The sequence below is a fragment of the Mus musculus genome, chromosome 13, assembly GCF_000001635.26.
Source record: "Mus musculus strain C57BL/6J chromosome 13, GRCm38.p6 C57BL/6J".
Classification (NCBI taxonomy): domain Eukaryota; kingdom Metazoa; phylum Chordata; class Mammalia; order Rodentia; family Muridae; genus Mus; species Mus musculus.
The window spans coordinates 32123040-32137362 of record NC_000079.6 but is presented as its reverse complement, the minus strand read 5'-3'; the positions used below and the strand labels follow the sequence as shown (position 1 = coordinate 32137362).

Sequence of the window (14323 nt, the reverse complement as noted above, 5' to 3'; positions counted from 1 at the left end):
GAGCTTTGTACTATTTTTAATTTTACAAAATTGTATTATACTCACTTCCTGCATCAGATTTCATAAATCATAGGAGAGTAGCCATCTGTTTTATTGAACATTTTCCTTCTGTCCTGATTACTCTTGGATCTCCACATGACTTTCAAAGTGCAGCCTGCAAAGGGATCCTGCTTTCTCTTCTCTGTACACTGGTCCTCTTGGCAAGCCTCCTTGTCTCCTTGCCCTTTCAGTGTCTTCAGAAAATATGCTATTTAGAATTCCCAGTTGAATTAAAAGAATGAACAAAAAAAAAAGAAAGAAAAAAAAGAAGAACATGACTGCTCCTGGATATGATAGAGGTGAAAGTTTATTGTAGATAAAAGGGAGACAATAGTCAGAGCCAGAGACATCTGGGAGAGTCCAGAGTGAGTGTATCCCAGAGCTTGGCCATGTGAGGTGAGGAGAGACAGGGAGAGGTGATGGCAGGACAACCAGGAGACCAAGAGGCCGGGAGGGCAAGGGGTAAACCAAAGTCGGGGTAACCAAGATGGATGGATTATATGGAGAAGGGTAGCTGTGGGAAGGGCAGCTCAGAACCTGGGCTGGAAAAGTTTAGGGTAGGTGGCAGGGTATGCCTGCCAGAAGGACCAATAATACACCTAGATTTTTGTGGTTGGAATTCATGGTAGTGTTGCGAGCTTATGAGTATACGTTGTTGTGCCAGTGGATGATGGTGGAGGTACAATCTAGAGCTTGCTTTCTTTAAGCACCTTGTAAAATACTAAAACTCAATTTTCCCCCTCAAGAGAAAACAAGGTTCCTTCCTATAGACTCTAGAAATACGGTGAGGCACAATCTTATTCTTACAATGTTTATTACGGTACAAAGTGAAAAATAGGAAAATTACTGTTACCATTAAACATGTTAATAGTTCATTTTTAAAAATCAAGGTAATGATGCAGTCATGTTATGTGCTGTGACATGGTATAGAGCAAGCCCCACACTGGACTTAGTCCCCACTGGAGCTTCAAAGCAAGGCAAGTCATGGGTGATACTCAGGATACTTGTAGCAATGGTCCCGTCACCTTCAATGGCTCTCAGGAAGCACTCAAGCTATTGAGAAGTGTGGCACGCATTTTCAGTAGAAGAAAATTCTCAAGTTTTATATTGAACTTAGTGAAAATGAAAAAAAAAATCTTTCTATGTAGTTCTGACCAGCATCAAGCTCTTGCCCCTCCTGTCCTAGCCTCCTGAGTATTGTGATTACAGGTATGTACTGCCACACCTGACACACAAAATAGTGTTTTAGTGTAGTATTTGTTTTATATAAATTTAATTACAACAAATGATTTGAAGCCTAGTTATGTTTTGCTTGCAGAAGTAATTCAGGACAGATTTTAAGATTGTTGGAGAGTAAAAGGTAGCACATACATGTGAAACAAGCATTTACACTGACATAGGAAAGGACATACAACATCTTAGAAATGGAGACTACCAAACATCAGCCCATGGGTCCACTGATCTTCCTTATGTTAGTAATAAGAGCCAACAGATTTGGAAAGTGGTCACAATGAGGTTGGCGTCCAGAGCAGGTGAACCCTCATAGAATGGACGAACTTTCCAATGTAATAAAAGTACAGCCCCCTATGACCTTTGACTCTTGGTTCTACTTGTTAATGTGTTTATTAGCAAAAGTGTAAATACATGAGAACAACATAGTTTATTGAACAGATAAGTTAATGTCTCATTTACTAAGCACTGCACAATGTGGTGAATGGGACAGGTAGACATAGGCATTGTAGGGTACTGTCTCATACAGTTTTTGGAGCATCATGCACTGGAGGGGTTTTTGACTTGTCTTGTATAATCCCCATGAAAACCCTTAATTGATGGACATCTTAATCCTCCTTTGTGTTTATAAAGGTTAACAAAGATTTCACTACTTTTTAACTGGTTGATTAACATATGAATGTGTTTCCAGCCTGTAAGTATAAATGTTTTAAAACAAAACTGTAACTGTAACTGAATAAAGAAAATACATTAAGTTGTGTATGGATGCAGGCCTTGAGCTGTGCTGGGAGAAGTCTGGTGTAGGTTCACAGCACGACACAATAAGTCAGCCATGCTCAACTAATTCTGTCTTATGCTCAGCCACAGCCATGACTATCCCCACAGAGGCCCTTCTTAAGCTGCAGTCACATAAAAAGAATGTTCCAGAATAGCGTGTACTTATACATATGTAAACCAAGGACTCTTTGCTCCTGAGACGTAGCCACTGCTGAAGCATACGTGGCCAGTATGCTTGTCCTGCTGCTCATTCTAAGTTTCCATCCCCCACCCCACACAGCACTGTTACCTCGAACAGCTTGTACCTCATATCCATTTCCTCATGTGCCTGTCTTTTCCAGGAGTTTTTCTTTGAATTTTTTTTAAGTCTCAGAGTGCCATGGTTACACTTTGTAAGCCTCTCTCTCACCTCTGAGTCAGGCAGCATCCTTTTCCTGCCTCTTACTCATCTACATGCATGAAAGAACAAGCACACACAGGAGGCAGGGTTCTGTTTCCCCACTCTGCATTTTCTATAGTCAGACCCATACCTGCTTGATTCTACCAGCCCTGGCAAAGATTGTATGTGGCCCCAGCTATTAAGTAAAGGCTAGCTAGCCCTAGTGACTCCTGCTAACCAGGAACAACTAATTCAAGTTGGAAAGCAATGTTTCATTGTTGCTCTCATTGATTCATAACTTGCTCTGGCAGAGGAACTGTAAACAGTGCACACTGTGACTACTTGTGTGGTCTGAGGCATTTTCCACACAAGGCATTAGGAGCTTCTCTTGAAACTTTTGTTAGAGATAGCAGTTTTCTTATCTTTTGGCTTTGTTTTACTAAATTTAGTTCTTTCACAGAGAAATCACTTTCACTGAGATGATGTGGAATCAGGATATTTCAAGTAGTTCACTGAGATGTGTGTGTCCATATGTGTACTGTGGTATCCTCAGATGTTCTCCGCCTTATGTTTGATGGGAAGTTTCTCCATGTTCCTGGAGCTCACTGATTCTGCTCGACTGCTGACCAGCAGACCTGAAGAATCCCCTCTCTCTACCTCTCTAGTGCCAGTATCACAGGACAAGCCGACTGCATCCAGAATTTTTATATGGGTGCTGGAGCTAGAACTCAGGTTTTTATGCTTGCACAGCACACACCTTACCCACGGAGCCACTTCCCCATTGAGACTTTGAAAATGGAATTTGCTCCATGTGTGGTTTGTTGTTGTTATGGTATATGATGGTTACATTTAGGGTCAAGTACTAAACCTAAAGCTTCAAAACTTCTTATTCATTCTAGTGAGTTTTCTTAGCACCCTTTATGTGACTAATGCTCTTCTGTGTAGTAAGAACAAGACAAAGAAAAAGCAGCAGAGCTTCAAGGATGCTTGCAGGCTAGTTTGCTGAAGGAGGTCAAGGTTCCAGTGTAGTGATGCCCCCAAGGCAGAGTGCCCTGGGGTTGGTGGGGTGAATCTAGCTCTTCCAGGTGACCAGATGGAGAAAGGGATCTAGGAAGGCAAGAAAAGAGGACTGGGCAGAGAGCATTGATCATACTGACCCTGAAATACCTCTTGGTAAGCCAGAGGGAATCGTGCAAGGAAGCCATGGCTTTATAAGGGCCTGAGGAGGCAAACAACATGTGTGTCCATCTGCAATGCCAGATGATATCTTTTGATTGAGGGACTTGAAAGAAGTTAGTCCTTATTCATCATTTTTTATATCGTTCTTTCTTGCTTCCATTGAAACTTCTTTTATATTGAACTTACTTGATTTTCTTTTCTACTAGTTTTTGTGGCTTTATTTTTATATTTGTAAATTTGATATTTAAGTATGTCATTAATTTACATACTGTCTTCAATACTAGGTACATATATGAGCTATTGTAGATAAGACACAAGTCTATCACAATGGAGCTTACATGTAAACATCTAGGTAATAAAAAAGCTAACAGATAAAAGATTTCAAGGAAGAAGAAACGATAAATTGGATAAATATAGAAGGCATTAGTGTGACTTCCTTTAGGGAAGTTGTTCTCATTCTATAGGTTGCAACCCCCCTTTGGTGGTCATATATCACATACCCCAAATATAAGATATCTACATTATGATTCATAACAGTAGCAAAATTACAGTTATGAGTTAGCCATGAAATAATTTTCTTGTTGGGGTTACCTCCATGAGGATCTGTATTAAAGTGTTGTAGCATTCGGATTTGAGAACTACTGCTTCAGAGGTACAAGAGTCCCAAATATTAGTGACAGGAAGGGGTGCAGTAAAGTGGGTGCCTCCATTCGTTGTAGGAATGGCAGAGGAAAGAGTGTAAGAACAGAATAATCTTAGGGTTAGAGCAGTGGCCACAAAGGGCAACTGAGGAGAGAGGGGAGGGTAGAGGAGTGTCTGAGGCGAGTATGGAGGGAAGCATCTAAAGTACTTGAGACCCAGTTTGTCAGTTTCCATCAAGGGATCATTGCGGGATAGGGTGAAGTTGTCAGAAGGCTTGTGTCTCTGAGCTATAAAGGGAAGGAACAGATGGGTTAGTCCTAAGCTTTGTTTTACATAGATGCTGTCTATGTAGATGGAGGGATAAAGAGGAGAGCTTTGTGAAGAATGTCTTGAATGTAGTTTACATAAGGTAGTATTTGGCAGAAAAAAGCAAAGGAATTTGGGGACTTTGGAGTCATGTGTATAGTGATATGGAGACAGTAACTTGGCTTAGTCACATGCCTAGGATGTGGGTAGAAGGAAAAATCCCACTCCTCTGCACATATGCATGCTAAGCCCTAGGCTTGAAACAGGAATGTTCTAGGCCTGGTAGAACAACATCTCAGATTGCTGTGGTTGCTGCCAGTAGAGCATGAAGAGATCTGGAGGAACATGAGATGCAGAAGCAGGTGTTCTGGAGAGAGTTAGGACAGCTTTGGTAGACTCAGGATTTTCCCCACGATTTTCTTTCCAAAATTTAGAAGTAATATATTTACTTTAGAGTGAAGCTGAGCTTAAATTTTGATTGATAGGATTGGGCCCATATTCTGTGTCCCAAGCACAGGCAGCTCCCTGGCAGCCCTAGAGTCTCAGTGGAAACTGTTTGCTGCACTGGGGTGTGCTGTAGGTGAAGCAGATTATGTGCACTTCTGACTGATAGCATGTTTTTGGGGAACATTGGGACTTCCCATGGCTGTTAAATGTAACTATAGCTTTTATTCAGATGTCAGAAAGCTATTTCTATAGTGGACCAGATAATACTTTCAGCTTTGTGAGAATTACATTCTTTAAAACAAATTCACTCAGCCCAGTGATTGTAGCATGAAAACAACTGTGGAAAACATGTAAGAAAGTGAATGTGGCTGTGTCCTATAAAACTGTATTCCATAGTGGGAAGCCGGCCAGGTTTGGCCCATGGACTGTAACTCTCCAGACCTCTGGTGTTTGTAAATCATACTTTTAACTTTTGAAAGCTGAAGCTACAAAGTACTGTTTGACTGGTGTAGACATTTAATTTATTACTTTATGCTAAAAAGTACTTTTTAAATAATTAATTTTTTCTAAAACAATCTTATTCTATAAAATTTTGACTACCAAACATGCATTCTTTTTCATGGAGTTATATAACAATGGTGATAATCTGTTTTTACATTGCTGACAGGCAGCCATCCTCCCCATCATCCCCTGCTGTCTGCTACTGTCAGCCTAACTGTGGTTGGTACTTTTCCATGGTCTATCCTCTGAATGGAGTCCCATTGCTTATGTCAAGTAAAGCAGTTTCCTTCCTGTACTCCAAAGTCTGCAGGGACACTGGGTTCACTGAAAACAGAGCCCATGTGCGTGTTCTCTGTTACATTTACCATGCCACTCTGTGCTTGTTTTCCCTTTCTCTTTCAGATTAAATGTGTACCTATTCTCTCTGAGTCATGCGTTCATTCACCTACTTAGAATGATGTCTCCCCACACTGAGGATTTATATAGCACTGCTGTTGTTTTAATAGAGTTGTTTACACCTTTGTCATGAGGCTTTTTCAGTATATGTTCCTATCAACATAGAACTGAGGCTTTTCTGAAGAACAAAACCTTCTGTGTCCAGACCAGTCAGCTAATATATAATAGCCTTTTAAAATATGGGACTGAGACAATTGGATCTCCATCTGCAAATAATGAATTTTGACCCCGAGTTATATACAGAATTAATTTAAAATGATCATGGAAATAATGAAAAGGACTAGTTTGCAAACGTGGAGCACAGCACTTCCAGCTCCCACTATGGCGTACATTTCCATAAGACAGGGCCACAGTCCCTGTTTCCCTGTTTACACGGTCCAGCGTTGTTTTCATGCCACAGTCGCAGGGCTATGTGAAGATAAGTATACATTCATTTTCTTAGTTCCTGCAACACAAAGCATCTACAGCAAAGTAAAACAGATACGTTAGACATTTTTGCCCATAAGCCACTGTTTAAAATTATGAGAGGACAACCCTCCTGATATGAAGAGATTTCAAGTTATGTATCTAGCAGAGGACTTACATCAGAATGTAGAAGAGGCCAGGTCAGCTCAGTGAGGAACTGAGGAAGAGCCCAGCTTAAAAAGGTGGTGGGTGAGTGGGAGAAGCACCCCCTAGAGGCAGAGAGGGATCGGGTGAAGAACTTGGGAATGAGGGACTGGGAAGGGGACAACTTTTGTAATGCAAATAAGTATAAAATAATAAAGAACAGAGCAAATAAAAATGGGCAAAGAATTTAATATACGATGGTCTTAAGTGCATGAGAATATCCTCAGTGTCCCAAAAAGTAGATATCCAGACAGCAGTGAGAGAGCACTTTAAACCATAAGCATGACTATAACCAAAGACAGCAAGAATTGTTGGTTAGAATAAGGAGAGATCAGAACCCTTACCTATATCAGTGAGTGAGATTGTGAAGGAGCAAGGCAACTTTGGAAAAATAGATCAGCCATTCTATGTAACATGAAACATGGTGTTAACCACATACCCCAGCACCCATATACCTTGAAAACTGTATCTAAGAGCAATGACAACAGTAAGAGAAGGAAGCTAGTTTAGAAGCCCATGTACTATGTGATTTCATTCTTAAGAAATGTTTACAATAGGTTAAATGTATAAAGGAAAAACATGACTGATCAGTGGCTGTGCAGGTGCAAGTGGAAGCTGGGGGCTGGGGAATAACTGCTGATAGCTGCAGAGTGTTTTGGGAGTGATAAAAATGTTCTGAAGTAAGATGGTAATGACGATTGCATAATGCTGTGAATTATGAAAACCATTAAATTGTAAACTTTAAACTGGCAAGTTTTATAGTATCTCTATAAACTATTTTATAGCTCATTTTATGTATCTCTATAAAGTATTATTTAAAAAGGATAAAATAGACTGGGCATGTTGGTGCATACTTATAACTTGCAGGGAGAGGCAGGTGGATTTTGGTGAATTTAGGGCTAGCCTGATCTACCTATAGTAATCCAGGTCAGCCAGGGCTGTTATGGAGACACCATCACAATAAAATAGAGTAAAACACTGGGAAATGACTTAGTTTGTAAGAGCACCTGCTGTGCAAGCAAGAGGACCTGCATTCAATTCTTCTGCACCTGCACAAAAACTTGGTATGGCTGTAATGGGGAATAAGGATCAGCAGATTTGGAGAACTTGCTAGCCAGTTAGACTAGCTTAAAATGTGAGTTTCAAGTGTACTCAGTCTCAGAAATAAGATGGATAACCTAGAGGAAGACAAATAACATCCTACTTAGTCCTCTGCATGGTGTCTATACCCATACATGTGTTTATACAAAATACACACACACACACACACACACACACACACACACACAGAGAGAGAGAGAGAGAGGAATAAAATGACCTCAAATTTACTTTTATGGGTTTTTACAAGATTGTGATGGAAATATAAAAATTTTCTTTTTAATTTCATAGATAGCTCCTAAGCTCTACCTATGGCTGCAGATGGCATAGTAGGTGGAGTCCTTTATGAGCAGTTGACCAACTTCTGACAGTGCTATCTACACATGGATAGAGCCATGACTTCTGTCCAAGGGATACCGAGAGGCCAGGAAATAATGAAAACCAATGGCCTTACCTTATTGAGAGGTTTTCCCACATGAAGATTGAGATAGTTCATACTAAAATAGATTTACCAGTTGTAAAGTTTTCAGCCTCATTGTTTTAAGATATTTAAAATAAGGTTCATTTACTTATCATGTGTAGAAGTTATTTAAGAAATAAGCCTAGAAATCACATGGTTCTGCGTAGTGTTTTTTTTTTTTTTTTTTGGTCAACTTGACACAAACTACAGTTATCTGAGAAAAAGACCCCAAATTGAGAATATGCCTTAGCCAGATTGGTTATAGACAAGTCTGTAGTGCCATTTACTTGATTAATGACTAATGTAGGTGAGCCTAGCCCACTGTGGCCAGTACCAACCCTGGTCTATTGAACCTGGCTTCAGTAGAAAGCAGGCTAAATAAGCCATGATTTGTAAGCAGCTCTCCTCTGTGCCTTTGAGCTCTGGCCTCACCTCCCTCTATGATGGACTGTGATTGGGGTGTACGCAGCAAATAAACCTGTCTTCCCAGATTGCTTTCAGTTATGGTCTGTATCACAGAAATAGAAACCTACCCAAGAACATGCCTGTTTCTTTTAAAAGAAAATCATCTTGCAAAACTGGAATATGTTGAATTACATCTTAGTAACCTCATAGAAATCAGTTTATATACACATTAGCATTTTGCTGCATTCACTGTGCCATTTAATAAACTTACATTCTTTATAGATACTGCAGTTATTGCTGCCCCTTTTAAAAAAAAAGTAAAACTGTCCTTTTAAAAGTTAACTGTTGTATACAATCCATGTTCTTGGTCTTCAGTAAACAGGCATATCTTGAGTTCATATAAACCATGTATTTTTCTAGACCCCCAAAAGTTTGGTTCAAAGTGAATAGAGCATTGCCCCATCATACAAAGCTTCCCAAGGATGCAGCTAGAATGAGGAGGAAATGCAGACTGTTAAAGTGTTGTTAAAAGCGCTGAATGGATATTGATGTAGTCTTCTGATATTACACGTTAGAAGTAGACGATATCCACATTGGAAATTCTGTTAGGAAATAACACTTGCTGTTTTCTTACCAGCATAAAGCCACAGGTCGTGAAACTGCTGTGCTGATCACCTTGCTGTCATCTCTCACTGATGGCCTTTGATGCTATTCATCTCTGCCTCCTCTCCCCAGATCTCCTTTGACTTAGCTGAGTACACCGCAGATGTTGATGGCGTTGGCACCTTGCGGCTTCTGGATGCAATTAAAACTTGTGGCCTTATAAATTCTGTGAAGTTCTACCAGGCCTCAACAAGTGAACTTTATGGAAAAGTGCAGGAAATACCCCAGAAGGAGACCACACCTTTCTATCCGAGGTCACCCTATGGTAAGGACACATGTGCCCAGCTGCCTCTGATGTTCTCTGTAGGTGTGGGTATGTTTTTGCTGTCATTCTTCACATGGGTCATAGCTGAAGTCTTTTGAGTCTGAGATTGACACTGAGATAGACTAAAGTGAGAAACATAACGTATGCATTATTACCATTGCCTCCAGGTAAAATTACCACCTCACTCACCAGCCCTGTTCCTTCAATCTTTCTACATAGATCCCTTTACATGGAAATTTAGCCCAAATATGACTTTTTTTTCCTTAGCTGTTTAGAGATTATGCTGAAGCAATGAGATGTTCTATTTGTTTGTTTTATAATTTTCCCCATGAAAATTTCTCTGAGCTCAAACCTAGCAGGAAAAAACAGACTCGTACATAATAACATTTTTAAACAGTTTGAATGTTAAGATACCAAATATTTTCTTTCTCATCTAAATGTGTGTGTGAGTGAGTTTGTGTGTGTGTGTGTGTGTGTGTGTGTGTGTGTGTGTGTGTGTGTGTGAGAGAGAGAGAGAGAGAGAAAGAGAGAGAGAGATCAGAAAGTTGAACTTGATAGATTTTAAATAGTATAGTTGAATAAGTGAGATGGCAAAAGAATTAATTATGAATGTTACAAAGCAGGAAATTGTATTTCTTAATAAGCATGATTAATTAGCACACAATGTTTGTTTTTTGCCTTGTGATTTGCTATTTTGATGGATTGATAATATTTTAGTTTAAGGTGAATTATTATTGTTTAGGGTGAATAAAAATCATGATCCTTTAGAGTAAACTTTATCTAAAAATCTGTATTCCAACAGGAGCAGCCAAACTCTATGCCTATTGGATTGTGGTGAATTTCCGTGAAGCTTATAATCTCTTTGCAGTGAATGGAATTCTCTTCAATCATGAGAGTCCCAGAAGAGGTGAGTGAATGCATTACTTCAAAGGAAATGTTTTTACTTTAGCAACAGAAAAGGTTGTATGTATATTCTGCTTGTGTTATATAGAATGAAAAAATTTTTACATACATTTCTAGTATAAATGACTGTGATGAATGAAGAATGAAATCTTAATTGTAAGAAATTTCAAAAATTCATTGTGAAAAACTGGACTGTTTGCCAACTTCTCTCGTGTTATTAGTTTCCAATTCAGCAGTATTGGGAAGTGTGTGTGTATGAAGGATAAGCTACTGATGGTCTTGTCCAGACCATTCATCACTCTTCACCCACACTCATTCAGTTGGAAAGTCAGGCTCTTCTTTTACATTCCATTAGAGAGACAGCAGAAATTATTGTTTCTAGAATGTATTCAAAAATCAGTTTGAAATCATTTCTTAAGCATTATTGGGTGTGGTTTTGTTTGTTTTCTAGAAAACTTCATTTTCTTGCATGGGCTTAATTATCATTGAGACTATTAGCAATATAGTCTCTTTGTTTTCAACATTAAATTTTTATAGTTCTTTTTATTATTATTATTACTTTATTTTTACAGTCCAGTCATTACCCACCTCCAAGTCTGCCCTCCCACAGTTCCACATCCCATTCCTCCTCCCTTGTCTCCAAGAGGATGTCCCCACCTCCCCACCCCACCCTACCCCTGCCACTTTCTGGGATCTCAAGTCTCTCAAGCTTTATGCACATCTTCTCTCACTGAGACCAGACCAGGCAATCCTCTGCTGTATATGTGTTGGGGGCCTCATACCAGCTAGTGTATGCTGCCTGGTTGGTGGCTCAGTGTCTGAGAGATCTCAGGGGTCTGGTTCAACATTAAATTTTATGTAAGAAAATGTATTCTCCCACTGTTACTTCTGATTTAGTGAAATATGGGAAATGTTAACCAAGCCAAATGGGTTATGCTGAGAATGGAACCCACAATATCATTCATTAAAGTAAAAATTATCTGTATAATTTAAATCAAAGGCATTTTATTAAATTCCATGGCCATTTAGTCTTAGAGTGTGAGAGTAAGTAAGAAACCCAATATTAAAACTTGTGTCTTGCCCAATAACTAATAGTATGTCTAACTATTTCAGTGAAAATTTATGTGACTATATACTTATCTAATTAAGTCAACAAGTCATACAGAAAGATTAAAGTGACTAATTTATAAAGGTGTCTTAAGCATCACATGTTTTGATTTTGTAATTGCTTAAGTTAACAATCCCCAAGATGGTTCATAATGGTTGTGAAGGCAAGGACGCCAATCTGTCTCTCTTCTCTGATCTCTCTCTCTCTCTCTCTCTCTCTCTCTCTCTCTCTCTCTCTCTCTCTCTCTCTCTCTCCCTCCCTCCCTCCCTCCCTCCCTCCCTCCCTCCCTCCCTCCCTCCCTCCCTCTCTCCCTCTCCCTTCTCTTGGTCCCCCCACGCCCCCTCCCCGCTTTAATTAGTTTTGGGTTCTGGGTATTGTTGTTAAGGGAAAATGCCAAGAAAGCTGGGCTGTCTTTTTCCCTTCTTGCAGCATCTGGTGTGTGAGGAGGGGTGGAGTGTGGGGGCATCAGGAATCTGCTCAGTAATGATACTGCTTTCTCTTTTCTCACATACATGCTTGTATGTATTGTTTGGGTTTCTATACTTTTTTCTTTCACGTGACCTATTTCTCCTACCCCCACAGAAAAGATAAAAGTTACTTTCCATTAGACAAGTTAGAAGAGGTGAAAGCATTCTTAGGTTGTAAAATGAAAAGATAATTTAAATATAATGTCTCTGCCAGTCCTTTATTTATACTTGTAAATGAATCCTTTCTCATTAATATTATTTTCTGAATTTTAAGAGGTAATGCTTACAAATTTCAAGGAAAGTTTTAAATGATGTTAGAGAAAAAGAAAATATTGTATCCCTCATTCATACTAAGTTTCCCATCACAGTGTCACTATTATCATGCCCAGCAATGCCCTTCATGCCTTCTGAAGAAACCTGCAAAGGGAGTCTTCCTATATGTCATTCTGCAAACTGGATGTTCACTTAACATTTGTAAGAAATGATCTTAGACCATCAGCATAGCTTGATCTCCAGAACCCATAGTAGAGGGGGAGAACTAAGTGTAAAAGTTGTCTTCTATGTTGCTGGTGTACTTACACATATGCATACACATACACAGATACAGTTACAGATAGACACACAGACAGACAGACACAAACACACACATATACACACATGGATATACACTCAGACACACTGACTAAAATAAAAATTACCACATTGAGATTATTATGTGAAATAAAACTTCACCTCGAGATTTTAGCCATTTTATTGTTTTATTATATATATATATATATATATATATATGTGTGTGTGTGTGTGTGTGTGTGTGTGTGTGTGTGTGTACACACGTACATAGAATTCAGGGATGTTCCATTTTTTAAACTTTACTTATATTACCAAATAAAACATAGGTAGAAATATGAAACATGTATTAATACTAGCTTTGATAAATGCCTAAACTTTAATATATACAGCATTTTAAAACTTGAAAACTAAAGCAAATATATAAACGTAATTTTTAAGATTAAGCATTGTTTTCTGAGGAGACATTTGTAGAGACTGAGACTCTTAGGAGGACGACACTATGATTTTATGTCTCTAGCATCTGAAGACATGCCATTGTGCTAATACGCATTCGGTAAATAGTTTTAAATAAAGAATGAGTATCCCCATTTCATTAAAAGTTTAATGACTTAAATTTAGGATGTCAGAATTAGAAAACAGTAAAAATTTATAGGAGAGTTTTTAATGAATGTTGTTTTATTGGTTCTATATATATGTATAATAAAAACTACCTAACTATTTGTAGTACTGATTCACTCTGATTGACATACTTTAATGAGCATTATACACATTTTAAACTTTTAGTACATGTAAGTAAAACTTAGGATGGCACTGAGTGTGATGTCATCTTAGTGTTGCACCGATTCCCACAGGGAGCCAGCGCGTTTACTGGATGGAGCTCGGGAAACATCAGTCTAATCCAAGGCACAGCACAAAGCATAGTTAGCAGATCTCAGACTGATGTATTTTGGGGGAGAAATAAACTTTCTTCTACTGAAAGTAGCTGTCAGTCTTTTGATTGCATAGATATATATTATTTTATGGTAATTTATGTCTAGAAAAGGTGTGGGAGAACTATTTTTTAATATAAAAGTTTTCTAGACCAGACTTTGGCATAGTGGGTTTGTCCCAAGTAGCAAATTGATCTAGGAAATAGTGTACACTAGTCAGTAATGTAGGGTAGCCCTGCTGTGCTGGAGAGGTCATTTTTGGTTGGAACTCTGAGTTCTTTCCTGCTGTAAAAAGAAGCCTTATGCATGAAAGAAAAGTTCATCAGCATTAGTGTAAGACACCAAGGTTGTAGCTGACCAAAGACCCGCTCACCACAGCCCCTACTCCTAGGTTTTCTTACTGTCCCATTCTATGTCACTATATATGTCTACTTCATTCCAAGTTCCTTTTTCTTCCATTTTGAGGACTTTATTTAAAAACACATTTGTTTCATAAAAACTTTATTTTGTATATTTATATATAATACACAAAGATATAAAAGATATATAAAATAATATATAATAAAATATATAAATTATATATGTATATGTGTGCATATGTATGTGTGTATATATATATGTGTATATATATATATATATATATATATATATATATATATATGGAATCACTGTTGATTGTATAAGATAAGTAATTGGAAATAATTGCTAGGAAACAACCCAGTGATTCCGTATCTCTTTCCATTAGTAGAAAGTGTGTTTATGTTGTTCATATAAAATGTGGGACTTTAGCAGCCAGCACCTACTACAAAGCTAGTGAGAAATGGGCATGATCTTAGCACTGTAGGTACATAGGCATGAAAGTGTATTGGCATGTCCTGTGAGTTATTATT

At 38.5% G+C, this 14323-nt stretch overlaps 1 protein-coding gene across 2 annotated transcripts in view; it reads left to right on the top strand.

Moving 5' to 3' along the window:
• The window catches only part of Gmds (GDP-mannose 4, 6-dehydratase), a 519180-nt gene that overhangs the window by 201400 nt on the left and 303457 nt on the right, over positions 1 to 14323 (top strand). For both annotated transcript variants that reach the window (XM_006516656.3, NM_146041.2), the window contains 2 exons: positions 9264 to 9456; positions 10259 to 10363. In XM_006516656.3, the coding sequence (XP_006516719.1) occupies positions 9264 to 9456; positions 10259 to 10363 (298 nt within the window). The remainder of the gene's footprint in view (positions 1 to 9263; positions 9457 to 10258; positions 10364 to 14323) is intronic.